The 23,761-nt window shown below is 34.0% G+C and overlaps 1 protein-coding gene across 2 annotated transcripts in view; it reads right to left on the bottom strand.

The window, feature by feature from the left end:
* usp53a (ubiquitin specific peptidase 53a) overlaps window positions 1-23,521 on the bottom strand; it is a 93,046-nt gene extending 69,525 nt beyond the window's left edge. The window contains exons 1-3 of one of the 2 annotated variants that reach the window (XM_073836824.1): window positions 23,199-23,521; window positions 1,726-1,961; window positions 567-735 (exon numbers count right to left, since the gene is read on the bottom strand). In XM_073836824.1, the coding sequence (XP_073692925.1) occupies window positions 567-710 (144 nt within the window). In that variant the 5' untranslated portion in view covers window positions 711-735; window positions 1,726-1,961; window positions 23,199-23,521. The remainder of the gene's footprint in view (window positions 1-566; window positions 736-1,725; window positions 1,962-23,198) is intronic. The other variant, XM_073836822.1, reaches the window with a different exon arrangement.
* Window positions 23,522-23,761: the final 240 nt, after the last annotated feature.

Below are 23,761 nucleotides of genomic sequence, written 5' to 3'. Positions count from 1 at the left end.
AAAAAAGGAATGGATGGAAGCGTCGATAAGAGCATGGTTGTGTGCAAACTATGCAACAAGGAATTCGCATATCACTGTAGCACATCGAGCCTATTGCTACACTTAATGGCAATATTGCACTGGTCTGTTGGACTTGGTTGAACAAAAATAAACAATATTTATTTTAAGCTTAAGCTTATGTATTCAGTCATTATTCAATGGTATACTAAAAATCCATATAAAAAAACATACTTTTCACTGTTCTCAGGTCAAATATTTATATGCGATTAAAATGCGATTAATTTCGATTAATTAATTACAAAGCCTCTAATTAATTAGATTAAATTTTTTAATCGAGTCCCGGCCCTAATATATATATATATATATATATATATATATATATATATATGTGTGTGTGTGTGTGTGTGTGTGTATATAAATATTTCACTTACTAAATTCATTTAGACTTGCATTTTTAAGCCTATTTATTTTAAGTAAACAATAGTATTACTTTTAAAACCAGGCATGTCAAATGTAAAACAACCCACTCATGAAACTGTTTCCTTAGCTTTAGGTTAAACACGTACCTGCACTGCACTGTTGAGGAAGCAGCTGTTCTGTCCTGGCTCATTTAGTAGTCCCTTGGTAGGGGCCAAGGACATCATAGATCCTGGCTGGTAAGACCTGGCAAGATTGCCTCCAGGTCTCTTGAAGAACTTCACCCATGCCATTGGATTTGGGGTATCTGCTGCCCTGCTGATGAACAATTATTTGTTAAAGAAGGTTTTAAGTTGTAATTTCAAGTAAATTTTACTAGGGTTGTTATGACAGGTCAACTGAAAGGAGAAGCTCACTTCCAGCACAACAATTTACAGATAATTTACTCACCCCTTTGTCATCCAAGAAATTCACGTCTTTCTTTCTTCAGTGGTAAAGAAATTATGTTTCTTGAGGCAAACATTTCAGGAATTATCTCCATAAAATGGACTTCAATGGTGCCCGCAAGTTTGAACTTTCAAAATGCAGCTTCAAATGGCTCTAAACGATCTTATGTAGTCATTTTCGAAACAAACTGACAACTTATATACTTTTTAACCTCAAATGCTCGCCTTGTTCCATCTCTGCGATGCACTTATGTAGTCTGTGTAATCTGGTTCAATACAGTTAGGGTATGTTGAAAAACTCCCATCTTGTTTTTTCCCCCCAACTTCAAAATCGTCCTACATCGCTGTTTAACCTTTTTTTGTGAAGGGCGTTTGATCTCCTTTGCATGTTCACTTCGTAAACACTGGGTCAGTACTTCTAGAGCAATGTAGGATGATTTTGAAGTTGGGGAAGAAAACGAGATGGGAGTTTTTCGACATACCCTAACCGTCATGAACCAGAAAAGAGTTCACGCAGTCATAGACAAGACAAGCTTTCGAGGTTTAAAAAGTATATAAATTGTTTGCTTGTTTTGAAAATGACAGATCATTTTGCTAGATAAGACCCTTCTTGCTCGGCTGGAATCATTTAGAGGCCTTTGAAGCTGCATTTAAACTGCATTTTGGAAGTTTAAACTCGGGGGCATCATAGAAGTCCACTATATGGAGAGAAATCCTGAAATGTTTTCCTCAAGAAACATAATTTCTTTACGACTGAACAAAGAAAGACATGTGGATGACAAGTGGGTGAGTAAATTATCTGTAAATATTTGTTCTGGAAGTGAACAATGATTGCATAAAAGCCTTTATTTTTGCTACTGACCTGTAATGTAAGAGGTCTCTTGATGCTATGTCCTAGACGGGACGGCACGGTTTGATCATTCCCTGAATTGGGTTGGGGAATTGTTGTTGGCGGCTACTGTGGCCATCAGGCCTCGAGTGACTCGCAGCATAGTTATGAAGGTGTCAGCTAGAATCAGTCAACCTTTAAAGGGTCGTCCATGTTTCAGGCGCTGCTCTTGGAGGACATCATCAGCCTTAGGATGAGTGGGATTCACTCTGTCGAGAGAAGCAAAGCAATGCATAATTCTTGAAGAGCATTTTAACATGCATTTCTGCAAATTTAGACGCTCACAACGACACAGAACTCCACGTCATTTCAAACACTTCCTTACAAATCACAAGCAAGAGGAGTGGCTAAACAGTCAAAACTGTGCAAAAGTCAGTAGGTCAGCTCATCCATCTGGCAATGCTGCTCTGAATAATGTTATTGTTTAACTTTTTTATGACTCTACACCAACCTATTTCTATGCAAGCAAGCTGATGTTAACCAACAGGAACACATTGACATGACAATGTCTTGGCATGTGCATAGAGAAGGAATGACAGACTGAAAATATGCAAATGCAACTTTGTTGCTTGAACCTGAAAATCAGTATGCTGTGTACTGTAACAAAAATTTGGCCACTAGCCATGGCCTTGATACCTTAAATGTTAGGATTGGAAAAATGCTGCATTAAAGCATAGGTGTTAAGTTATTTTCAAATATGTAGCACTCTATATAGTACATATGTGAACCTGGACCACAAAACCAGTCGTAAGGGTCAATTTTTAATTTAAAGCTGCATAAATAAGCTTTCCATTGATCTATGGTTTGGGATAGGACAATATTTAAACGAGATACAACTATTTGAAAATATAAAATCTGAGGGTGCAAAAAAAAATAATATTGTGAAAATCGCCTTTAAAGTTGTCCAAATGAAGTTCTTAGCAATGCATATTACTAACCAAAAATTACGCTTTTATATATTTGCAGTAGGAAATTTACATAGAACATTATCGTTATTTAATATCCTAATGCACTGCAAAAAAATGTCTTACTTAGAATTTTTTTGTCTTGTTTCCAGCCACAATATCTAAATATATAAATAATTCTTAAATCAAGAAGGATTTTCTAGATGAGTATAAATTATTTTCTTGTTTTCAGAAAAAAAGGTCAAAATTAAGTAGAACAAGAACAATAATCTGCCAATGGGGTAAGCAAAAATAAATAAATAAATTCAAACAGAAAACAAGATTATTTTTCTTACCCCATTGGCAGTTTATTTAGCTTGTTTCAAGCAAAAACACACTTAATTTTTTACTTGTTTTTTCTGAAAACAAGAAAATAATTTTTACATGTCTAGAAAATCATTCTCGATTTTAAGAATTTTTAGATATTTTGGCTGGAAACAAGACAAAAAAAATCTAAGTAGAAAAAGCTTTTTTTGCAGTGTGATTTTTGGCATAAAAGAAAAATGGATAATTCTGACCAATACAATGTATTTTGGGATTTTGCTACTAATATACCAATGCAACTTAAGGTTTTGTGGCCAAAACAATAATAAACAGGAAAATATAAATGTAAATATTGCTAAATCAATACATTATGCATTTCATATTTCATACAATTAAACTATTTTAGTTTTAGCTATAAAGTAGCTCCACAAAAGACAATGTTTTCATTGTTCAGCTCAATTTACTTCAATGTTGATTCGGTTTTGCGCAACAACAGTGTCAGTGTTGCAAAGTTCATCTATTATAAAACAAATTGGACTTGGCTATAAAACAGCTTTAGAGAAGACCATTCTAGTGTCATACTTCGGTTTAATTTAGTTCAGTGCGTCAACAATAAAACAAATCAGGTTCAGCTATATGAAAGCTCTACAGAAGACAAGCGTGTCAATAATTAGGTTAATTCAATAATTCATATTATTGAATAATAATTGATAAATAAGACAGTAGCAGCTCAATTCAGTTCAGTTTTTGCTCTCCTCTGAAAGTGTTAGTGCCATCAAATCAATTTTGCCTTTTAACAATGACACTGTTGTATAAACAATACCCTTCTTGTTTATTCTTTTTTTGTCGTGCAAACAATAGGGGCTACAAAACCTGGATAAAGCTGCCCAAAAGCATTCCCATTTATCTCAGCTGACTCCATCCTTGTGGATTCTGGGAAGTTCCAGGTAGCCTATTTTTCTGTAACCAGGAATGATTTTGTCAATGCACCAGCACTATAAATGGCTGATTCCCTTGGGCAGTGTACTTCTTACTGAACTAAACACACCCATGGAGCTGAAGACACGCTATCCACCCTAACTGACGCATTGGAGGAGTTTTACTCAGAACTACTCACAACAAGAAAAAATTACGTATCAATAATTTAAAATTTTTAGTGGATGACAACTTTTTTCTGCTTGGTAACAATGCAAAGTCTGTTCTTCATCAAGTAGCCTAACAGTTATAGTTGCAATACGTAAATCTCACAACTTTTTACGGGTTTACTGTTTCAAGCAGGCCAATATAAACCACTAAGAGTGCTCACATTGTTATTTAAAGTTTGTTTCAGAGAAATAACCTTTCAGATTTGCTATGAAATCATGTGGAAATAATGAATTCCTCTGATACCAATATTAAAAACAGAACAGGACATTGTTTCAAAAAATGTTTGGCTAAGAGATTGTGGTGTGGAGGTCTGGAGAAGAGGGTGGAACCGGATGATTTGGTGAAAACAGAGTTGAAAATAAGAACATGTGGGAGACAATTTGTTACTTTTGGTTCTAAGTTTCGTTTCGGCATTTTCAGTTGAAATATATTTTTCCCAACATTCTTTAAAAATAAAGGTTCCAAAATGAGGTTTTCACAGCAATGCCATAGAACATTTCGTCCATTTATGGAAACAGCTCTTAAAAGAACTGGTTTTTCATAGTGCAAAATAATTTTAATAATCTAAAGAAGACTCGTTGTGCAATGGAAAGGTTCATTGAACCGACACTTCTTGAGATCGACACTTCTTGACTGGCAAGACGGCTGCGAGCGGAAACTCAAACAGTGTGAGTGAGTTGTTCAAAACCTTTCATTTTAGTAAACTCTGTGTACACAAACAATGTTCTCAATGCTGGAGTTCATATGTAGAGACCCAGGCGATACTTCGAGCAAAGTGTCATGGTGTGTCGAGCCTTCTTAGTGTTGTAAAAATATTGATTTTGATGCGCTCAAAGTTATGCCCCTAGTACTCCCATTCACCGGCCATTGACCACAAAACTAAATCACGGTCAATCTCAAAAACGGCTCGTTTGTCGTAATTATGCTTTTAGATATAAGCGTCTCGTTTACAGTAAAAAAAAAACAGCCCAGGTTGCATTTTGGCAATAGTTATCCTTTAAGAGTGAAGACAAGCTACATATTTGTCTCCAGCTTTGTGACATGCAGCTGGAGGTTTCCTAACATTAGAAAAACATCAACCAAGTCTTCAAACATGAGAAAACAATGTCAGAATGATATAGGTTATTTTTTGCACATATTGAATGCTGTCAGAGCGTGTCAGTACACTGACAGCAATGGAAACCTGTTAAACAGCATTTCATCCACACTGGTATTTAAAAAATGAAGTCGTTTTGAGGTGACCAACAGATCATAGTTTGACCACTGATCTATTCAGAGTATTTCTGGCTCTATTTAACAAAAAAGCAGCATGTAAACAAGGCAAAAACACCTACTTTGAGGCTACGGGGTTGCCTTTCTCATTTGTAATGTGCTCACAGTGTGCCATAGCAACAGCATTCCAGTGTGATCACTTAAGCCACAGTCTTGCTAAAGAGCTCTCGTCTTCAGGATTAGGCTCCGTGTTCGGCCCTGGAGACACACCTCCGCAGACACATCTCACACAGGTTTCCAGTTTGAGCCAACCACAACTAGTTTGGTAGAACATGATGTTCAGGTGTTTTTCTTATTTCCCTGAAAAGCCTATTAATCAGTCTGTTGGTCTGATTTAAAGTCACGTTACGAAATATGAACAGAAGAAAAGCAGGTTCAAGCTCATAAACTTCTCAACCTGTCTAGGTCAAATTTTACAATGAAGACTTTAGGGTTATTCAAGATTTTTCTGCATTGTGTTTGCTAAGCACATAATGTGAAATTAAATAAATAAATAAATAAATAAAAACTCACTCATCATAATATTTAGGGCCCTATGATTTCCGCGAATGGAATTGCGGAATGCAGTCATAAAAACGGAATTTACTGCAATGAAAGAAAACAAAACAAGTAAATTTACTTAAGTTTTTGCATGCATATTTTTAAATAAAATTCAAGTATGCAATTAAGTCAAATCTACTTAAGATTAAGTAAAAATTGCAGAGGAAAGCGGTTGATGGGTAATTTCGACTTAATTATTTTAAGTTTACCCTGCAGTCCTCAAGTACAATTCACTCAGCCAGAGTTTGCAAACTTTACTCAAACATCATAGCACTGAAAAAATGCCATTAAAGCATGTGGTTTACTTACAAACATGTAAGCAAGCAAGTAGACAGCTCCTTATTGTTTTTTAAGGTTATATGTTGACTCAGTGTAGTTACTAACCAAACGAACACAGAGACCTCAAAACTTGGCAAATGATACACAATGATGGTAACAATCAGAGAATAGTTTTTGAGTACTAATGGGTCATTTTGAGTAGAAAATTAAATCTAGATGTTACGAAACAGCAAGCTACTTAACCTAACAACAAAAGCACCCATAAACCAGTGTAAATACATCTCGAAAACAGCAAAAAATGTAACCTTTTTATTTTTAATTATGCCCAAGTGCGTGATGGGAACAACGGGATCATGACTTTGATATTTACTTAAACAATCTTAGCAAAAATAACAAACAATTGCAAGCAAAAGATACTTATAAGTTGAAAATTTAAATTCTACAAGCTTAAATTGAGTATTAATATTGAAATTACTCTCTTTTTTTTTATTATTCTTTATTCTTGCCTGAACAAAATAATTTTATCAGTGTGTATAATGTGGAATGTCATGAAATTTGACAACTTTGAAAGAATTAATCAAAAGTAGACTATTACACTTAAATCAAATCATGATACGGACTAGTATCTGTGATTATTAACTTTCTAAATATGAATCCGGCATTTCTGTCTCTATATGAATGAATGGTGCAGAAGCAAGGTTTTGTTTACTACTAAAATAAAAGTTTGATTTAACTTGAAGACATTGTGCCAGAAATGTATTACTATTGTTTAGAAGAATGTACATACTATTACTACTACTAAAATTATTAAAACTTATTTAAGGAACAATCACACAACATTTCTTCCACGTTTTAATTTAAATTAAATAAAGTTTAAATATTAGCAATTAAAAGATAAATGAAATTAATGTATTTATGCTTTCATTTGATAACCAGAATTTTTAAGTCTCATTATTTTACTTAATTAAACATGTTTTTTGGATTAATAATATCCAATTTAGCCTTTAAAAAGGAGTAAAGAATAAAAATGGAATTTGGACAAAATAAAACGGAATTTGGGAAAAACAATACATTTCATAACGATTTCTTCAGGTCTTTAAAATCAGCTGAAATCAATTATAATCAACCTAATTCCCTTTTTAAATCTTATCCCTAGGCATTAATGACTGGACAAGATTTAAAAAAGTCAATTAGGTTGATTTTAATTCATGAGTCTTTGGAATTAATAGATCGAGATATTAAGAAAAAAAAAGAAAGAAAGGAAAAGAAAGAAAAAACTAGACAAAAATTCAGAATTTTAAACTTCATCAATATGTGCATTCTGTAAACAGAATTTTAATTAATAATATTGTATTACTTTAAGGAAGACACTTTTCACATTATGGTTATAGTAATTTGGCAGGAAAACTTGATGACAATATATCAAATAAATAATAATAAAATATGAAAATTGTTGAATACATTTCAGCTTTTCTCCATCTAAATTATGATCTATTTTCCTGAATTGCATTCATGATATATTATAACGTTTACAAAGTGGAGATAAAAGTACATACAAATAAATAAGTTAATAAAGTTGAAACTATGCAAAAGAAAAAAAAAATGAAAAGGCCAAACTCCTGTGAAAAATTCCTTTATATTAACACAATACATTGTATCCTATTTTCACTGTATTTTTCTAGAGTAATAGAACTAAAAACCTCCCTAATATCATATCTAACATTACTTTAACTTCATCTCTCAGATTTTCTTCTTTACACACAACAGAAAAACAAAACTTTGTACTTTCACTTTTTAGGAAGCTCTATTGTTTAAAGGAAGAAAAAAATATTATTGAAAAAAACAAAACCTCTCTGGATAACACTACTAGGGTATCTGGAAGAAGATTTCTTTTTTTAGAGGTTTGTTTTTAAATTTCAAACAGAAATTTAATTTGATTACATCCACATTGCTTGAACATCTCGAATTTCAATCGCTTCTTAGCTCTAGAGAAGACGGAAACATCAGCCCCACATTTACCTCCGCAGTCATCTGCGGTCTTATCATCACTGGCGGTAATAGAAAGCAGCGTGTCGCAGAGCGAATCATAGCTCCAACAATCAGGTGACGATGTAGCTGAGAAGCGGAAAATGCTGACATTATGGGTGACGTTTTTTCTCCTGAGCTCATGAGCCACCGGTCATGGTCATTCATCCCAGCATGACACAAACTTGGCCAGCAAGAGCGAGGGTGAGGTAGCACAGTATAAAAAAAAAAAGACAAAAATAAGGTGATTGACAAAAATACCTGCCTTTAGAAACCTACAGCATCCGCACTGCCTTCTGTACATTACCAATGCGATTTAAAGAATGAGCTAAATCTGTGCAAGATCAGATCTAGCTGATGATCAATTGATCAGTGGTATATGCTAATCTAATCTAGAAAGTTAATAATCACACATACTAGTCCGTATCATGATTTGATTTAAGTGTAATAGTCTACTTTTGATTAATTCTTTCAAAGTTGTCAAATTCCATGACATTCCACATTATACACACTGATAAAATTATTTTGTTCAGGCAAGAATAAAAAAAGAGTAATTTCAATATTAATACTCAATTTAAGCTTGTAGAATTTAAATTTTCAACTTATAAGTATCTTTTGCTTGCAATTGTTTGTTATTTTTGCTAAGATTGTTTAAGTAAATATCAAAGTCATGATCCCGTTGTTCCCATCACGCACTTGGGCATAATTAAAAATAAAAAGGTTAACTTTTTTGCTGTTTTCGAGATGTATTTACACTGGTTTGTGGGTGCTTTTGTTGTTAGGTTAAGTAGCTTGCTGTTTTGTAACATCTAGATTTAATTTTCTACTCAAAATGACCCATTAGTACTCAAAAACTATTCTCTGATTGTTACCATCGTTGTGTGTCATTTGCCAAGTTTTGAGGTCTCTGTGTCCGTTTGGTTAGTAACTACACTGAGTCAACATATAACCTTAAAAAACAATAAGGAGCTGTCTACTTGCTTGCTTACATGTTTGTAAGTAAACCACATGCTTTAATGGCATTTTTTCAGTGCTATGATGTTTGAGTAAAGTTTGCAATCTCTGGCTGAGTGAATTGTACTTGAGGACTGCAGGGTAAACTTAAAATAATTAAGTCGAAATTACCCATCAACCGCTTTCCTCTGCAATTTTTACTTAATTTTAAGTAGATTTGACTTAATTCCATACTTGAATTTTATTTAAAAATATGCATGCAAAAATTTAAGTAAATTTACTTGTTTTGTTTTCTTTCATTGCAGTAAATTCCGTTTTTATGACTGCATTCCGCAATTCCATTCGCGGAAATCATAGGGCCCCTTAATATTATGATGAGTGAGATTTTATTTATTTATTTAATTAATTTCACATTATGTGCTTAGCAAACACAATGCAGAAAAATCTTGAATAATCCTAAAGTCTTAAAAGTAAAATTTGACCTAGACAGGTTGAGAAGTTTATGAGCTTGAACCTGCTTTTCTTCTGTTCATATTTCGTAACGTGACTTTAAATCAGACCAACAGACTGATTAATAGGCTAATGAGTTTGGGTTTAACAAACCGCCAACATTAAACGTTGATATGTACTTCATCATGCTCCGTTTATGCAACAAACATGAATGGAACAAAGACTATAGTGCACTTAATTTTATTGAACGTGAACTAAATGATATTTTGAACAGTAAGTTTTTTTTTGTTTTTTAAAGAAGTCTCTTCTGCTCACCAAGCCTGCATTTATTTATCCAATTTTTTTTAAATATTTTTACTATTTAAAAATAACTGCTTTCTATTTGAATATATTTTAAAATATAATTTATTCCTTTGATTAAAACTAATTTTTTAGCATCATTACTCCAGTCTTCAGTGTCACGCAATCCTTCAGAAATCATTCTAAAATGCTGTTTTTTTTTTTGTTCAAGAAACATTTTTTATTATTATTATTTGTTTTTGTTTTTTCAGAATTATTTGATTAATAGAAAGAGCCAAAGCATTTATGTGAAATAAAAACTTTACCATTCTAAAGCTTGGAGTCAGAATATATATATATTTTTTTTTTAGTGAAAGGAAATCATAGAAATCAATACTTTTATTTATCAAGGATGCTTTAAATTAATCCAAAGTGATGATATGAGGATTTCAGATAAATGAACTTTCTAGCCTATTCATTAGGGAAACCTGAAAAAAAAAATTCAACTCAGCTGTTTTCAACATAATAATAAATGTTTTTGAGGAGCAAATCAGCATATTAGAATGACTCCTGAAGGATTACATGACTGGAGTAATAATGTAAATAATAAAAATTAAGCTTTAAAATCACAGGAATAAATTATATTTTAAAATCTATTCAAACAGAAAACAGTTATTTAAATAAGTTAAAAATATTTTTAAAATTTAAGCAGAAGAGATTTCTTCAAAAAACAAATTTGACTGGTAGTGTACATTTAAATTATAATGGTCTTATGCTGAAAAAAGAATACTAAGGGGCTGTCTCTACACAACATTTTTAACTAAAAAAATATTTTATGCATTTTGACCATTCATTTACACAACAACAGTGTTTTAATGGCCTGAAAACACAAACTTTTGGAACTAACTTATCGTCTCTATGCAAAAAATGTCAATTTGTCATGTGCATGCATATGCATACTACAACGTTACAAAGTGGCATTGGCAACTACTGGCCTGGCACACATAATATAGAGCTTTTAGTCGTTTTCAGATTGCATTTTAAATGCATTAAATTGCAACTTCATTATTACTTTTCATCATGTACTTATTTATAGAGCTATACTTAAGAAGGTCAAAAACGCAAAGTTCAGCTAACTGCATTTAAAATAAACTATAACACATTGTCACTTAATTGCCAATAACATGCATTTAAGCAGCTGAAAACATTCAGTTGGCATTTATGTATATTATTTCTGTTACAAGACATTGCTTTAAAAGTATGTTAAAGTGTACATCTTTTTCACAAGGATGGAGTCTGAGAACTATCTAGCCATATCTAGGCATCAGAACTTCATAGCTTCAAAAGCAGACTTTTTAAAAGCAGCCTTCATACACAGTAACGATGACAGTCTGGTTTCAGTCATGCCATGTGACTCTTCCACTTCTTACCTAATAAAAATGAGGATATCCCCCACCCTTTCTACAAAGAGCTAAAATGAAATGCACATGATATCATTTCCTGTGCTCTCTTCACGCCTTTGATCAGCTTCCTATTTTTCAATGACTCATGAAACTGTGACATTTTTTGCAAAATTCCAACCGAATCTTTAAAACAAAACATGCAACAGATTTAAAGGGACAGTTCACCTGAAAAAAAGAAAAGAAAAAAACTCTGACACTCTGACCTGAATGAGTTTATTTCTTCTAATGCTAGTGTTGGGGAAAGCTACTTTTGAAAGTAATGCATTACAATATTGCATTACTCCCTAAAAAAGTAACTAATTACGTTACTTAGTTACTTTTTATGGAAAGTTATGTGTTGCATTACTTTTGTGTTACTTTTAAATCAGAGCTTGCTTGTTTGTTTTTAATATAAAAAAGTTAGATTTTTAGCAAATGTAAAAGCTCTTTCACAACAAAAAGTTAAATGAGTAAAACAAAACACACAACAGATTTAAAGGGACAGTTCACCCCAAAAAAGAACTCTGTCATTTTCTCATCCTTACATCATTTTAAACCCGAATGAGTTTATTTTTTCTCATTTTAGCCCAAAGTAATGTATTACAATATTGCATTACTCCCTTAAAAAAAAGTAACTAATTACATTATTAGTTACATTTTATGGAAAGCAATGTGTTACAGTACTTTTGCATTTCTTTTAAATCTGTTTTTAATATAAAAAGTTAGATTTTTAGCAAATGTAAAAGCTCTTTCACAACAAAAAGTTAAATGTGACCCTGGACCACAAAACCAGTCATAAGGTTAAATTTGACAAAACTGAGATTTATACATCATATGAAAGCTCAATAAATAAGCTTTCTATTGATGTATGGTTTGTTAGGATAGGACAATATTTGACTGAGATACATCTATTTGAAATCAGAAATCTGAGGGTGCAAAAAAATCAAAAAGACTGAGAAAATCACCTTTAAAGTTGTCCAAATTAGATTCTTAACAATGCATATTACAAATCAAAAATTACATTTTGATATGTTTACAGTAGGAATTTTACAAAAAATCTTCATGGAACATGAACTTTGCTTAATTTCTTAATGATTTTTGGCATAAAAGAAAAATCAAAAATTTTGACCCATGCAATGTATTTTTGGCTATTGCTACAAATATACCCCAGCGACTTAAGACTGGTTTTGTGGTCCAGGGTCACAAATAAGTAAAACAAAATGCACAACAGATTTAAAGAGACAGTTCACCCAAAAAAGAACTCATCCTCACGTCATTTTAAACCTGAATGAGTTTATTTATTCTAATTTTAGTTTGGCTTTACCATTGACCAGTGTTGGGGAAATAAGTAATGCATTACAATATTGCGTTACTCCCTAAAAAAAAAAAGTAATTAATTACGTTACTTAGTTACTTTTCATGGAAAGTAATGTGTTACGTTACTTTTGCATTACTTTTAAATCTGGGCAGGGCTTGTCTGTTTGTTTTTAATATAAAAAGTTAGATTTTTAGCAAATGTAAAGCTCTTTCACAACAAAAAGTGAAATAAATAGGCCTAAGCCTGAAGGAAAAGTAAATTAAGGAAGTTTAGCACTTTAGCAATGAAGAAAGAAGCAGAAATGTTAGTTAATCTAAAATAAGTTTTGCTTATTAGTATGGTTGAATTGGATCAACAAAGGTCAGCAGCAAAGACATTGTTTAATAAAATGGGATTAAATGCATAAAGGAAACTTTTTTGAAAAGTAACTGAAAAAAGTACTTGAAAAAAGTAACTTGTAACTCGTAACAAACACTGCTATTGACTTCTGTATAGAGGAAAAAAGTATAGACATTCATCAAAATATTTTATGTTCCACAAAAGTTTTAAAAGAACATGTAAATGATAGGGATGTAACGGTATTGTAAATACCGTCATACCGCAATAACAAATTTTTTCGATACTACCGTGGTCGCATGACTCGATAAAACAATAGGTCTTCTGAGAAAAGTTTGCTCAGGCGAATGGAGCGAACGGGAGGTAGCGGGAACTACATTTCCCATCAGCCCAGGCGTGGCCATCATCCTTTGCGGTCTGTTGTCGCTACAGACTGTAGCAGCAAGGAAAAGAGATGGAAATGGTCGAACCTGCTCCGTCTGAAGTGCGTATGCGTTACATATTCTTTTCAGCACCCATGTTAACGGATTAGAGATGACACGGAAATGTACCATAAATGCATATAAATTTCACAGTCAACACGTGGCTTTTTGGCTAGGTTTAAAATAAGGAAAGGTGCAGTTTTAAATAAACTAGGCAACATAATAGATGCACTTGTCCAGGTAGAAAAGTTCTTTTAAAGGATTGTTTTTAATAAAGATGTAATGCGAAAGAAAGGCATGAGAGCCTACTGCACTGCAAAAAAAGCTTTTCTTACTTAGAATTTTGTCTTGTTTCCAGCCAAAATATCTAAAAATTCTTAAATCAAGAAGGATTTTCTAGACAAGTAAAAATTATTGTCTTGTTTTTAGTAAAAACAAGTCAAAATTAAGTGAGTTTTTATTTAAAACAAGCTAAATAATCTGCCAATGGGGTAAGAAAAAAAATCTTATTTCAAGCAGACAACTAGATTCAGACAACTCATTCAGCTAAACTGATTTGACTGTTTTTTTACATGCTTTAATAATTTTTTGTTACTAAAATTGAAAAATTTAAGTTTCTGTTTCAAAGTTTACAGATAGATGGCTAATTTGTATGCCATTGATATGTTCAGTGTTCATGTAAACTGTTTAATAAACACTTCTGGCACTTTTTTCGAGTCTCTTCATTAGTTTTGTTTTTCCTGTAAATGATTCAATAAATACCGTACCGAGGTATTACCGTACCGTGAAGTTTTGATACCGTTACATCCCTAGTAAATGATGACAAATTATAATTTTGGATGAACTATTCCTTTAATTTTGTTTTCAAATCCAAATGGATTGATCAAGACTTTGTATATTATCTCCCACACTAACACAATTACCTCATCTTACTCACATTAAACTGATTTACTGGTAATTGAATATTCACGACTTGCAAGTATAAATAATAAATTGCTATTTCTCCTACTTAAATCTTATATATTAGTTTTATATTACCTGCCTATTAATTACAGCTCTAAGATTACAATTTCTCTGAATATGGAGCTCAGGGTGCTATAATGTTCAAAATGCAAGGCTGTGATGAACTGTCTAATCACAAATGGTTTAATATCTCTCCTATGCTAATATAAGATCCACAAAGAGGAGATTCACAGTGTAGTGTAATGAAGTGCCTGCAGGTGTAAATCACTCAAAAGATCATTTCACCCCACCGTTCGCAATGTGTAACAGTAAATTTACACTGATAAAATATTAAAACTAATTTCAAATAAGAAAATGGATTTCTGCCACACTGCCGTCTACAAAGTTCACAAGTTAAATGAGCTCTTCTGCTTTTTTTTATTTATTGACTCGTTCTTCAACTCCTACTCACATTTTCCACGTAACATAACTCATGACGATTTGACTCGAAAAAGAGATGTGGCCGAATTGCATCACGCTCTGGTTACATACCGTTCTTATTTGAGGCAGCAAAAAAAACAACACTTTTTACGGATGATCTCCTTTCCTTAAAAGAGGATACGTATGACAAATATAAGCAGAAGTTGCAAAACAGATACTTTGTAAGCCCACATTCTCATGTTTCAGCAATGACAAAATATCTGAATCACTGCACAGAGCACACAGACAGATTATGCAAACTTACAACAACTGTAATCTGCTCCACAGACTCAGGAAAAGCAATGTCATGATGCATTTGATTGAAACATGCATCATAATGTTGCAATGCAATGCATGATAAAAATATCTGAAGGAGGAGTCTGAAAATAATTTGTACGAGACATTTCGTCAACAGCTGCAGAAAATGACTGATGGATAGTTATGCAATGAAACAAACAATGATTTTTACATCTATAAATAATGATCCAGGGCGTCTTATTGCGCATTTCGGAAAGTCCAAATGAAAAATATGTACCGCCACACGCCACAGCATCAAGTGCTAAAAAAGCACGTCGTCACTCTATGAAGAATAACATCCTTTTCTGGCAGCAACCCCACAACAATCACTAGACAAAAAAGGATAGTTTTGCCCTGGTGGGCCGCACTGCCGAGGCGAAACACGACACGCTCCTGAAACCCTGAAACAACACTGAGGGAGCGGCAGAATTCCCGAAGGAACGGAGAAGGCTGTTTTGGCTTGGAGCAACAATGCTGCGGCCGTTTCCTGTGTGGGCTTCCTGTTGCGTTCCAGCACGCGGTCAGCACTTTGAGTCCTGAGACACCGGGCAGGTCACGGCCATTAAACACATAATACGTTCATACGAAGGTGACAAAACAACTCCTGAACAAACAAAAACAGATTTATCGAGACATTAACTTTTATCAGAGACTGAAGTACAATATCCTCTCCGAAACGTACTCGACTTCCTAAACGTTTCCTCGCTTCCGTTACGGCTTGCCAATAAATGTCACATTCACAATGCGGCCATCGACTCGCTTTCCTTTCATTTTCTAACTGAAAAGTGGTTTCCTCCGACGAGGTTTAAAACATTTATTCAGCTTCAGTGGCTTCATGCATTATTAGTGCGGTGCTTAGTCAGACACTTCCAGATATTCAGAGGAGGATTCCTTGTAAACAATAACAAATGAAGCAGCTGGCTGCTGTGCTGAGAAAAGGACTATTCTGATTTGGTGAGGTCAGCAAAAACTTCTGCCGCTTTTGGAAGATTTACCCATAAGCACCTGTCAGTTACTGTAGGGGTAGAATCTAGACAAGCATGAAACAAGTTTGCAGAGAAAATAAACTCTCATAATAAAGAAAGAAATGGATGCCCTACAGTGAATGGGTGCCGATAAAAACATCACAATAGTCCACAAGTAATCCACACCACTTCAGTCCATCAATTAACATCTTGTGAAGCAAAAAGCATATGTGTAAAAAACATTTTTAACTAGAGAAATATGCACAATTCAAGCAAAACAGATCTAAACAAATATGATATCATCTTGGAGCATGGAAAAAGTTTGCAGAGAAAATAAACTCTCATAATAAAGAAAGAAATAGATCCTCTGCAGTGAATGGGTGCCATCAGAATGAGAGTCTAAACAGCTGATAAAAAAAACCCCCAGATCTAAACAAATATGATTTTGCCTTTTTTTTTTTACTTTTTCATTAGGTGGAGCATTATCATGGATTATACACTCATATTTTAGCTGAAAGCAGCAATCTGAAAAAGCTTACAGGTTTTCACTTCACAAGATTGATGGACTGGAGTGGTGTGGATTACTGTGATGTTTTTATCAGCTATACGGACTCTGATTCTGATGGCACCCATTCACTGCAGAGTACCCATTGGTGAGCAAGTGATGTAATACTAAATTTCTTAAAATCTGTTCGATTGAAAAAACAAACTCATCTATATCTTGGAAGGGTGATTACTAGAGGTCGACCGATGTATCGGTTTTGCCGATTAATCGGCACCGATAGTTGATTGGCCGAACTATCGGTTATCGGCAAAAATCCTTGCCGATAGTTTTTCCGGGTTGCGTTCTTTGCTGAAGCGGCTCACGCTCTGCTGTCATGGAGTATGAGAGATTAAGCCCTAGACCAATGTTTAATGCCAGGATTGTTACCATATATTTGTATTGATTTATATCCAGCTGTTCATATTCTTAGCCAGCAAAGTTGCAGGTGTAAAGACATGAGAAAGCAAACTGTGTTCATTCAGCCGACAAAATCAGTCACAGCGCGCCATAGTTTTACATTACACATCTTTCCTACATCGTTCATAAAGACTTGACCCTGTGCTGGAAAATTGAGTATTGTGCATTTAAGCAAACTATTTGTATTTCTGTAGCTCTAATTAAGTCTGTATGCTTAATACAGAGCTATAATTTATGTTTTAGCCTTTTCTTCAGGCCGTTAAAGCATGGTGAGTTTGCATCTTGTTACGCGCTTTATTTCACAATGCCATTTTCCTGTTCCTATTTGATTTTAATAACTGATCAACAAAAATATCTATTAAAAATGAAGATAAAAATAATACAAAACGAAATTCGTTAAAGAAGGGATTTTCCACAAATAAAAACGTACGAAGTTGTCAAAAATTGTGTCTGACCCTCTCCAATTCTCCTGGCGTATTGCCGTCCAATTCATACCACGTCCTTTATGACATTTACAAATTACACAAACTTCTTTCGTAATTAACATATTAAACTGAAACAAAACAAAACAAAAACAAATAATATTTTAACATAAATGTAAAACAGAAAAGAAATTGTTTCTGAATATAGCTGCAATATAGATCGCACTTTCTCTTTCCGTTTCATGCTTAAACTAACCTTTGCCGCTTTTTTGATCATTCTTGAAGTAAACATTTGCCCGTTTGGTGATTAAATAAACTGTTTTAGATTTATGCTTGAACTAAACAACGCGTCCTGTGTGTGTGTTACCTGCAAGTTGTCCGCGCAACACAGCGCTGCACTTTTGTTCGGTTTCATTAAAGGGTGGGTGAAAAATAGATTCTCCGACGCAATCCTCTCTTCAATGAGCGTGTGTTTTTCCCGCATATGGCACGCGTGCGCGCCAGAAACGCGGCTGGCTTCATTGCACAGAATTTCCACAGTGAGCTAAGTGTGTATTGTTTGACAGTGTGAGCTATCAATCGCAGTTTTTGACTTTACATGTGCCTTCATTTCTGCCGTTTATAATGCAGTACTTAGATGCACTGACAGACTTTCAATTGCTCTTTGTGTTTGTCCGTCCTAAAAAGCTTGATTGCAGATGCAGTTAAATGCACTTGGATTTTCAAATACTTTTATACGAAACTGATGTACACACAGTCAGTTATGTTTTCAGAGCAGGACAAAACATCTGATACATCGAAATAGATCTGTGCATTCGTTTGAATGCAGCCTGTTAAAGCCGCCTCTGTCTGATCTCATCAGTAATAATCAAACGAAAAAGAAAAAAACTATTTCTGTAAACTTGCCGACACTTAAAGAACACTCATTTTAAATAAGTAATTATTTTAAAAAGCAGCCTGCTTATATAATAAAAAAATGTTAAAATTTAAAGATTCCCACCCCTTTACAATGAGCCCATTTGTAACATCAACTAAGATTGATGAAAGCTGTAGAATAGAAGTGTTGTTCCTTGTTAGAGTGTTAATTTCAACATTTACTGATATATTGTTAAATTTCGAAGTTCATTTTGTTAACATTAATGAACTATGAAATAACTTTAATGATCAATTTATAATTAATATTAATATTTTTATTCATTTACAAAGTATGGTTTAGTATTCATTTTTTTAAATAGTAGAGCACTATTTTAGTTGGCCTTCAATATCCATTTTCAAAAACTATCGGTTAATTAATCGGTATCGGCCAGCGTGGTCCAACCTAGCTATCGGTATCGGTAAAAACCAATATCGGTCGACCTCTAGTGATTACATTGTCAGCAAATTTCCATTTTTGGGTAAAATATTGTTCTTTAAGTCACAAAAAACAATCCAAAGTTAAAAAGGTCTTAATGATGAATTTGTTTCTTTACAAGATGTTAACTGATGGACTGGAGCGGTATGGTCTGAATTATTGTGATGTTTTTGTCAGCTTTTTAGACTCTCATTCTGATGGCACCCATGCACTGCATAGGACCTCTTGGTGAGCCAGTGATGCAATACAAAATTTCTCCAAATCTCTTTGTTTAAAGAAACAAACTCATCTATATTTTGGATGACCTGAGGGTGAGTACTTTTTCAGCTAATTTAATTTTTGGGGTGAACTATTATATAAAGGTATTCCTAAGGTAAGGGTTGTATGTATCAAAAAAGTCAATTCAAACACAGCCTCAAACGTTAGATCAGCAAAAACTTCTTTGGGAATGTTTACCCATACACTCTTAAAAATAAAGCTGCTTATGGATCCATAAAGAACCTTTAGCATCTGAGGAACCTTTCTGTTTTACAAAAGGTTCTTTGTGGCAAAAGAAGGCTCTATAGTTTTTAAAAAGGTAAGAGATGGTCCTTTCAAAAACCTTTGACTGAATGTTTTTTGGTGGAACCAAAAATGGATCTATTATGGCATTGCTGTGAAGAACCTTTGAAGCACCTTTATTTTTGAGAGTGTAAGCACCTGTCAGTTACTGTAGGAGTAGCATCTTGACAAGCATGAAAAAAGTTTGCAGAAAATAAAACTCAAACTCTCATAAAAATGAAAGAGTGGCTTGCTTGTCAATGGATCCACTGCAGTGAATGGGTGCCGTCAGAACGAGAGTCCAAACAGCTGATAAAAACTTCACAATAGTCCACAAATAACCACACCACTCCAGACCATCAATTAACATCTTGTCAAATGAAAAATTGTGTGTTTGTAAGAAACAAATTCATAATTAAGACGTTTTTAACTCCAATCTCTTGATTCCATTTTAAATACAAGTCCTCTAGCCATGATATTGCTTTCTCAAGTGAAAAAGAAGTATTAAATAGTTCAAAACATATATGGGGGTGGATTTTAATGTTTTGTATTTTAGCTGAAAGCAGCAATTTGAAGTTTGAAAGTCTTAATGATGAATTTGTTTTTTAGAAACTCACAGGTTTTCACTTCACAAGATGCTAATTGATGGACTAGAGTGGTGTTTTGGACAGCAGTGGATTATTGTGATGTTTTTATCAGCTGTTTAGACTTACCACTTTGGGAAGATTTACACATAAGCATCTGTCAGTTACTTTATGAGTAGCATCCTGACAAGCATGAAAAAAGTTTGCAGAGAAAATAAACTCTCATAAAAATTAAAGAATGGCTTGCTTGCCAATGGATCCTCTGCAGTGAATGGGTGCCGTCAGAACGAGAGTCCAAACCGCTGATAAAAACATCACAATAGTCCACAAGTAACCCACACCACTCCAGACCATCAATTAACATCTTGTAAAATGAAAAACGATGCGTTTGTAAGAAACAAATTCATAATTAAGACGTTTTTAACTCCAATCTCTTGATTCCATTTAAAATACAACTCCTCTACCCATGATATTACTTTCTCTAGTGAAACAGAAGTCTTGTCTGAATCATGAGAGAAACCTGCACAGATAAAGCACCATTTACAAGTCAAACACATCCAAAACAGATCAAAATAGTACAAAACAAAATTGTGGGTGGATTTTAATGTTTTTTTATTTTGGCTTAAGTAGTAATTTGAAGCTAAAAACATCTTAATGATTTGCTTCTTACAAACTCACAGCCTTTCACTTCTCAAGAAGTTTAGAGTGGTGTTTAGGACTGGAGTGGATTATTGTGATGTTTTTATCAGCTTTTTAGACTCTCATTCTGACGGCACCCATTCACTCCAAAAGATACATTGGTGAGCAAGTGATGTAATGCATTTCTTCAAATCTGTTTGATTAAAGAAACAAATTCAACTACATCTTGGATGGCCTTTCATTTTGAACTAGTATATCAAGGTATTCCTTTAAAGAAAGAGTTGTATGTGTCAAAAAAGACAATCCAAACACAGCCTCGAACGTTATGTTCATTTGACAATGTTGTTCTTTCACGTATGATTCATAAATGTGACATCATCGTTATGCTCGCACAAACAGACACATGCATGATCACGCACAAACATGCACACGCCTATGCAAAAACTCTTAGCGCATTGCGTTGCAGTAGTTACAGGACATATTCAAACCTAGTCATCCCAGTTTCCATCCTCGCTCTGCATAACTGGCCATTCCAAGAAACTCCTCCCTGAACAATTCCATTCATTTCCGCAAAGAAACACCTTGGCAGATGTGAACTGATCTGAAGTCAGTGAGTTCTACAGATCTGTGAGCAGTTAGGAAACTCAACTGATCCCAGATGAGAAGAGCCACAGTGCAAGACGCAGCCGGTTCTGCCGCATGCCGTCTCGATTTCACTGGTGTGGGAAGAAACGTAGCAGAGCAAATACAGGCATGTTTTCCAAGCAGATTTTTTAGATCACTACAAATATCTATCATTTATTTAGTTTGACTTAGGAGTCACCACACTAAATCAAATTAAGATTTTTGAAGTATAAATGCTATTAACACACAAATATCCTGAGGGATCAGAGGGGATACAAATGTTCTGCGATTTTCTTGTCTAACTAAATGAGCCAAAGAAAAGCTGACATAACTAGCCTCATGCACAAGTGCCAAACTTCTGCAATCGCACGGTGTTCAAATGAAATGCACAGGCAGCAAACTTTAATGAGAAGAGTGCTTTGGCAGGTGCGTGGAGCCAATTTAATCAGCTGTAATGTTTGTTGCAAAGAACCGAATGAATAACATTTGCATTCCCAGAGGCAATATCTCTGCTACAACTTCTGAACCTCTAAAATCGGTATGCTCAGAAAAAAGCACAGCTACAACAAATCCTGAAATCTTGATATGATCATTTATCCATTTTCATTTGTTATTTTAACTACCGAAGAACAGAGTAATTTCACAAATTAATTTCATACAAAGACAATGTTGAACTAATTTGTCATTTTCATTTACACTACGAGAATTCATTTTTAATCAGTATGTGTGTGTGTGTGTGTGTGTGTGTGTTGCTTAAAAAACAAAACAAAATCAAAAAATAGAATTTTATATATACACAAGGGAAATTTTGGGGAAATTTATATGAGATTGTTATATGAGATTTATACAAGCGAAATAAATAAGCTTTTGATTGATGTATGGTTTGTTTTGATAGGACAATATTTGGCTGAGATACAATTATTTGAAATTCAAAAATATTGAGAAAATCGCCTTCAAAGTTGTCCAAATGATGTTCTTAGCAATGCATATCACTAATCAAAAACTACATTTTGATGCATTTACAGTAGGAAATTTACAAAATATCTTTATGGAACATGATCTTTATCTAATATCCTAATGACTTTTGGCATTTTTAAAAAAATCTATAATTTTGACCCATACAATGTATTGTTGTCTACTGCTGCAAATAAACCCATGCTACTTAAGACTGGCTTTGTGGTCCAGGGTCACACTTTTTTTTTTACAATCCTCATCTTGATTTTTAGCAATAAACTACGCTTAAAAAGAACAACAATTTGTAAACAGTCAGAAAAACGAACTCATGATAAATTCTATATACAAGTGTAATATCTTTGATTTTCCCTTGTTTTTCACTAAAAATATCTAAACAGCCTTAAAACAATACACTGACTAAGAAATTATTTTTTGTTTAAAGGTGTAAGTGTACTACATAATTCTTCTCTAATACCTATATTTAAAGATATTTATCTTTTTTTTAGTTTTAATGTTTCACTCTAGAAACTGCCATCAGTAAGACGTGTTTCTCAATGGAGTAATTATGTTACAATTTCATGAGAATACAGCAAATGTAGGGAGTCGGGACAATTTAATAAATCTAGCTTTTATTTTATTTTATTTTATTTAGTATCTTACAGTATTATAATGCATCAAAGCAAACTCAGACCCAAAGTAATAACAAGTGGTGTTTATACTAAATCTAATTAATAAAAAAAATATAATATTAGCTACTACACATACACCTGCGTCACAACATTACACTTACACTCTAGGCTACGGTTTTTAAAAGTAACACTTAAAAAGCACCATTTAGCGATGTATCACATAAAGGCTCTAAACGTAAACAGCAACGCGAGCTGCAATGCTATCTTTGTTGCGAGTCTACCTGATTCAGGTGTATTTCCGCCACATGCGCACTGGCGAATGAAACATGGCGAAGGAAAGTTTGACCAAAACAAAATGTACTGATATGACAAGAGACATCTACTCACCACGTGAACAATAAATGACTGCTAATCCTTTTTTCTCCTTTCAGCGTTCAGTGAAACTCAGTAACGTTAGCAAAAAATTCCTATTGACTCCTGCTGAATTTCTTCGTCAAACTGCTGGACGGAAAAGCGGAAGCGTCAGACGACTCACGAAAACACACCGGTAAAGATGTGCTCTATAAACATAACACCATAGGCACCTTCTCTCTTATGACTTAATATGTTGTTTTCACTCTGTCTTGAGTTAGTTTCTTTAGTAATCCTGTAGTGAGAAGTGCAGTAGTCCGATGTGCAGTACTGACAAGAGTTGACTGACTGACTGAATGCAGGCACCTGAATTTTCAGCTGGTTTCGATGCTGAGGTGAAACTCCGCCTCTCCTCTACAATACAGTATGTACTGCAGTCTATCTGTCCCAGTGCAGCACGTCGAAGGGAGGAGTTTCTCCTGCTTTCTCACACTTTCCTCTGCTGTGTCGAGACATGAAGCGGCGACTCATTTCGGTGGCTGTGTTTCAAACCTTTCTGGGCTTCTTGACTGGAATTTTAGGGCATATCGGCGCGTCAG

This window comes from Garra rufa, chromosome 3 (genome assembly GCF_049309525.1).
Source record: "Garra rufa chromosome 3, GarRuf1.0, whole genome shotgun sequence".
Classification (NCBI taxonomy): Eukaryota; Metazoa; Chordata; class Actinopteri; order Cypriniformes; family Cyprinidae; genus Garra; species Garra rufa.
Note: the sequence above shows the minus strand (reverse complement) of the source record. Positions and strands in the feature narration are given on the sequence as shown.